The sequence below is a fragment of the Hakea prostrata genome, chromosome 4, assembly GCF_041222555.1.
Source record: "Hakea prostrata isolate BN-2017 chromosome 4, UWA_Hpros_2, whole genome shotgun sequence".
NCBI classification, from domain to species: Eukaryota; Viridiplantae; Streptophyta; class Magnoliopsida; order Proteales; family Proteaceae; genus Hakea; species Hakea prostrata.
This window is the reverse complement of record NC_142603.1, coordinates 30,876,403-30,883,270: the sequence shown is the minus strand read 5'-3', so window position 1 is coordinate 30,883,270 and position 6,868 is coordinate 30,876,403. Positions and strand designations below refer to the sequence as shown.

Genomic DNA, 6,868 nt, shown 5'->3' with positions numbered 1-6,868 from the left:
GGATTGCATAATAACATTCTTCTTCAAATGAACGTGGCACTTAGACAAAAATTTGAGCCCCATTTTGATTAGAAAGGAAGAAAAAAAATTCCATTCATTCTTTTATTACAGAAATGTTTTTCTTTTTCTGTGAAATCATATATGATTTTAGCACCCCCAGAAAAAGTAAGAAATAATAAAAATACATAGAAATAAGAAAAATTATTTCTTACCAACAAAAATTTAGGGTAAGAGAATAAAGAGAATAGAAAGCTACTATATAACCCCCTAGGCAAAATTTTCTTTGTAAATTGGTACTCAAGTAAACCATCCAACAAGATTATGAAGTATGAACTTCCCATCTACAGCTTACATGAAATTCCAAAAAAGCACTTCAGATTCCAATCCAGCGATGAACGTACATCCTCACCAACCCCCAATTGAAGACAAGCTTTTCGGCTCTCTGCAACATGTAACCGAAGGCCATGGTCACTTTAGCAACTTTTACGCCAACCCCACCCATCAACCACTATATATATGAAATCTCCAACCACCTTTATCTTCAAGTTCTCTGAAATATTGAGATCTTCTTCTTCTACCATTGAAGCGCTTCTCTCTGCAACTCGTTCTAATGGAGAACAAGCAAGGAGAGTTCATTTATAGATCAAAGCTTCCTGATATTCACATACCTAACCATCTCCCTCTCCCATTCTTATATCTTCCAGAACTTATCCCAACACAGTTCTCGCCCTTGTTTGATCAATGGACCCACCGGAAAAGTCTACGCTTACGCCGACGTCGAGCTTATCTCCCGGAAAGTCGCTGCCGGACTCAACAAACTCGGTATACAACAAGGTCAGGTGGTCATGAATTTGTTACCCAACTCGCCCGAGTTCGTCTTCACATTCCTTGGCTCATCATATCGTGGAGCTATCACAACCACAGCAAATCCCTTCTACACGCCGGCGGAGATAGCTAAGCAAGCAAAACTTGCTAACGTTAAGCTCATCGTCACACAAGCTTGTTACGTTGACAAGGTAAAGGACTTCGCTCAAGAAAACAATATTAAGATCGTTTGCATCGACTCGGCTCCAGATGGTTGTTTGCATTATTCTGAGTTGACTCAAACAAACGAGAACGAGTTGCCGAGTGTAGAGATCAACTCGGACGATGTTGTTGCTTTGCCATTCTCATCAGGAACAACTGGATTACCTAAAGGTGTTATGCTTACACACAAGAGCTTAATTACCAGTGTGGCTCAGCAAGTTGATGGTGAAAACCCTAATTTGTATTTTCACAGTGAAGATGTTCTGCTCTGTGTGTTGCCATTGTTCCATATCTATGCACTCAACTCGATTCTGCTTTGTGGGTTACGATCCGGGTCAGCGATTCTGATAATGCCCAAGTTTGAAATTTGTGCATTCATGGAACTGATGCAGAAGCACAAGGTCACCGTTGCTCTGTTTGTACCGCCGATCGTCTTGGCGATCACGAAATGCGCCGCCGTAGACAATTACGATCTTTCGTCGGTTCGAATAGTGAAATCCGGTGCTGCACCGCTGGGGAAGGAACTTGAAGATGCTTGCAGAGCTAAGTTTCCAAACGCCAAGCTTGGTCAGGTGCGTATGAAGTATGAAATAACCAGCTGAGAATTTTGCTATTTTTGCCCTTATCCTACTTCTAAGTTCTAACACTCATTTATTTTATGTTTAAAATAGAGGTGAAAAAGGATTTTCAAAAAAGTTGAAGATTCAAAGCAAAATAAATGTATAATTAACCAAGATATACATATTTATTATTTTTCTAATTTTAAATTGAATGTTTTTTAATTTTTATATTTAGGTTTAAGAATTAAAATTTTCTCAGGGATATGGGATGACAGAGGCGGGTCCAGTTCTATCAATGTGTCTTATATTTGCAAAAGAACCATTTGAGATAAAATCAGGAGCATGTGGAACAGTTGTGAGAAATGCTGAATTAAAGATTATAGATCCAGAAAATGGAGTTTCGCTTCCCCGTAATCAGCCAGGTGAAATATGTATTAGAGGAGCTCAGATCATGAAAGGTAAGTGAAGTCATTATTTATGAGTTTTTTTATTTATGAGTTTTTTTATCATCATTAATACGACTTATCTATGGCGTATGGGTATGCGTCTTTCATGTGCATAAACGGTAAACCAATAGAATCATGTATCGACAAGATAGAATTTTGTGTTTTTAAGGATAAGATGGTCATTTTATTTTTGAAGCACAAAATTCTATTTCATGATGTCAAGTCATAGAAGAAAACACTTCAACAATAAACGAAGACCTGAGTCAAAACAACTTTAACAAGACAGGTCACCCAAAACATACTAAGCTCACCAACCCCAACAACTTTGTATGCCTTTTTATTTGAGAGCACTTGGCAACCTCTGTCTAGGTCAATAGCACTCTAATAAGGACCGTCAAACATTTTGGCAACCCCACCTTATGCCATTGGTTTTCACCTTTGAATCATGCCATCTGGATGATTGGGTCAACGGACATGGTATTAAAATTGGTGTATATAGTGATGTATTTTTGGTACAGTAGTGACAATTTCTTATATAAAAACAATACGATTTGAGATTTAGCATGATTCAAATGGGATCAAGTGACAAAAATTCATTTATGACTAGTTTGATGATGGAATTTTATTTTGATATGTTTCTTTGGTAAGTTCTTTTGATATATATGGGATCTACAATATCAGATAAATATCAAAATACAAAAACAATAGATATCATGATTTGATATCTAGATGCTCCTGATTTGTTTGGTAGAGAACAATGCTGGCATCTGTTCTCAAAAAACTAAAGAATAGGTGGTAGGTGATTGTTAAGATGGTTTGCTTTTTTTCTTTCTTTCTTCTTCTTCTTGGTTAAGATTACCCCACTTGTTTGCAAACATCTTCTACCTCTTCTGTTGACCCATACCCTTACTCCAAAACTAAATTTTTTATATTGAAAAACCAATTAAGTAGAATATTTTAATCTGATTATCAAAAATTCATTTCCAAAATATAAATAATTTCTTAGGAGAATAATTCTTAAAGAGAATAACATGTAAAAGTTGGTCTTGGTCTATATATATATATATATATATATCATAAGAAAAATAAAACTAATGCTAGATCATAAGAGTTCAATTTATGGTGTTCCTTGCATCATATGGTGCGGGTTATGATGCATATACGTACGTCATTTAATGGAGTGGTCACATTTGGAAAATATAATATTTAACAGAAAATATTAAGTGGATATATTCCTTATAGTTAGCTGGTATTGGTCTATTATCTTTTTGTTTCTGTTAAAGGTGTTGGTCCACTATCTCACCAACCCACTAAAGTGAGAAAAGGTGTCCATCCTTAATTCATAGAGTGCCTTACAATCTTGGTGCTAGAGGAAGGCTTTGTTAATGTCCTGGTGGAATCAGATTCGACGGAGGCGATCGAATTTGTGACCAACAGGGAACTGATTCCAGTGGACATTCAAAACTTAGTCTGGGATGTGGTGAATCTTTCCTCTAGAATTCCAAATATTTCTTTTTTTTCATGTTAAAAGGGAGTGTAATGCTGTAACTGATTTCCTTCTTTGGTAAGGCTGTGTCCGTAGCGTGCCGGACTCTTTGGCCTATGTTAGATCCTGGATTTCTTAATCTTTGTAATCTGGATGCCTTGCGTGGTTCACACGTTAATATATAGACCATTTTCTACCAAAAAAAAAGAAAAAAAGATAGGAGGTACGAGCGAGGTACGAGCCTTATTAATGAATACAGTTTTATATTTTGGATAAAGTTCAAATATTAGTATCGAATATTGCATTGATCAAATGACACTAAGAGATATATCCTTTCGTATTAATTAAGTACTGTATTTTACTGATTAATATATTCTAGTAAAATCTAATATGTTGCCGTTAAAAAAGAAAAGAAAAAGAAAGAGACATATAGAAGTGTATCGTATCAATTGTTTCCAATATAGATAAGATCAACTAGTATCGAATTAAAATATGAAATATTTTAAACTTTGTTTAAAGTTAATGTGGTTTACATAAGCATTTCTATGCCTTTATCTTTCTCTATATCAAAAAGAAATTGTAGGTACTTTAAACTTTTAGCTGGTATTGGTCCACTATCTTTTAGTGTTGGTCTACCACTTCACCAACCCATCAAAGTGACAAAAGATGCTCACCCTAAATTTATAGTGCCATACATTCTTGGTGCCTTGGTGGGAGGCATGAGCCCATATTAATGAATGCAATTTTGTACTTAGGGATAAGGTCTAACATGTCGGTATTAAATATTGTATTGACTAAGTGATTTAAGAAAATATGTCATCTCGTACTGAATATTTTATATCTCACTAACTAATACATTCTAGTGCAATTCAATATCTACTGTTTAAGAAAAAAAAAAAGAGATGTACCAACATATATCGTTTGGATTGATTCAATATGAATAGATTTAACTAGTTTTGTAAGTTATAGGTAGGTGCTGTGGCTTTTATAAGCATTTCTATGCCTTTATCTTTCTCTATATCAAACTAAAGGTATTCTACATAGAGAAGCGAGAGATAAATTCATCAGAATGTTTGAGTAGGTTAAAATGACGTAATTGCACTTGCCCTTTTTTTTCCAGGATACTTAAACGATCCAGAAGCCACTAGGAGAACAATTGACAAAGATGGTTGGCTACATACAGGAGATGTTGGCTATGTTGATGACGATGATGAGCTCTTCATTATTGATAGATTGAAGGAAATAATAAAGTACAAAGGGTTCCAAGTGGCCCCCGCTGAGCTAGAAGCGATGCTCATCGCTCATCCAAGGATCTCTGATGCTGCTGTAGTCCCGTATGTAGCTTAACATGCATGATTCTAAGTTATTCTTTTAATTATTAAAAATTATAAGTGCTGCCAACGCAGAGCTGTTCTAGTGGTTGAAACCAACACCTCTTAGTGAAGAGGTCATGGGTTCAACTTTCTTTGAGCATATTAATATCCCCATTCCCCGACTTAATAAAACCCCTTTGTGCAAAATAATAAAATAAAATAAAATTATATATATCCCATGAGACACCCTAATATCAATATTCTTCAAAAATAAGTTGAACTATCAGTAGACTTTCTATTAACAAGTTATTTTATTAAAATACAAAAATATGCTTCTAATAATGTGATGTATGTACTATTTACTACTCCAATTATTTTATGCTTCTATTCGATTTGATTTTCTTTATTATATTCAGCATGAAAGATGAAGCTGCTGGCGAGGTACCAGTTGCATTTGTTGTGAAATCGGACGGGGACTCTGATCTTACGGAGGATGAAATCAAGCAATACGTTTCGAAACAGGTATTGTATGAGACAGATTGAAAGGCTTGATTAATTTGTTGCATTAGCTCCGTAACTTTTTAAAATATCGAGTCAAATAATAAGAAGTTAGAACTATTTGGACTATATGGGCTTTACCTGAGGATCAGTTTAAGCCAATGCCTAGAAGTTAGACCATTTATAACCCAAAAATTCCAACAAAAAAAAAAAAAAAGGGGGTTTGAGCATCAATTCTGAAGATAGATTTGGTTGAACTTACATGGGCTTTTGAAGCCCAGGGCCAACCTAAATTCCTATTGAACTCAGCCCATTTGAGAAAATATGAACTATTTCTTACAGGATCTGATGATATGCAGGTGGTGTTTTACAAGAGGGTCAACCGAGTGTTTTTCATGGACGCCATTCCAAAGTCGCCATCTGGAAAGATCTTGCGGAAGGATTTAAGAGCAAAGCTGGCAGCTGGTGTTCCTAACTAGTTATTTTGTGAATGAACATTTCTTTCTCTGTTATGCCATATCAATTACCAAATCATTTGTATGGAGTAGTGTGAAGAAGTGGATTTGGAAGTATATTGGAAAGTAAGATTTAAAGACTACATTATATTTCATTACAAGAGTAAAAGATGCAATTGAAGGAGTAGAAATTTGACTAATGATATTCCGTTGCTCCAAAATCTGATTGTAGGCCAACTGGTTGGTTATGAGACCAAACCTAGTTCTTAAGAAACAAAGAAAGTGAGTGTAGGCCCCTCTAGGGACGGGAAACCACCTCCAATGATTAAGTCATACTCTGATGAACACAAATCCTCGTAGAGAGGAGTAAATGCTTCAGAAGACGAAGTGAGAATGTTTTCTTGGGTAGTTGCGGAAGAGTATTAACCATAATTAATGTTCTTGGCCTCACGCCATTTGTATAGAGTGTTTGCATATATACCACGTTCATACCTCTGAGGTGGTGAAAATGCATTGTGGCCTTTGGATCTCTTGATCCTAAAAGGAGGGTGGCAATGGCATTTGATGTCTAGTTTGTTCTGCAAGCTAAGTGCCGAAAACTTCCTGAAGAAGCCTTAAGGCAACTGTACATAATCCCTCCGAATAAGGTGATTAGATTCATGTTGACATAGATGTAACAGCAAGTCCAATCTTCGGCAGACAAAACGGAAGGGTGCAATACTCGAGGAAACCTTAGGTGAATGAAAAGCTTCCCGGCTGTCAAAGAGCATTTAATGAGTCTCAGTGCCTTCAATGCTGAAATTAATGCGCTAATTGATGTCTAGAGAGAGATACGCAGAACCCTTTGGCAACGCTACTTTATCCGAGATGTGGCTTGCCGGGTGCTTATTGAAAGGTCATCCGAGAAGTCCCCCCATGACAGTTGGCCTCCACCAGGAGGTGCTCTTCTCAACAAGCGTTGTGCTGAGAAGTGCCTCGTCGAGAAGTGCCTTACGAACTTAATGGACTTGGACCAAATCAAAGGTATTGGTTCATTTGGTTTACTTGGTCTAGGGGTTTAAACCAAATGTTCATAACATTAGCC

The 6,868-nt window shown here is 36.3% G+C and overlaps 1 protein-coding gene across 1 annotated transcript; it reads left to right on the top strand.

Moving 5' to 3' along the window:
• The first annotated feature begins 534 nt into the window (after window positions 1-534).
• Window positions 535-6,002, top strand: LOC149018679 (4-coumarate:CoA ligase 1-like). Its single transcript, XM_089152830.1, is given in 6 exon segments — window positions 535-685; window positions 687-1,598; window positions 1,846-2,044; window positions 4,639-4,852; window positions 5,248-5,353; window positions 5,689-6,002. Coding segments are annotated over 6 exon segments (1,626 nt in total). The 5' UTR covers window positions 535-610; the 3' UTR covers window positions 5,809-6,002.
• Window positions 6,003-6,868: the final 866 nt, after the last annotated feature.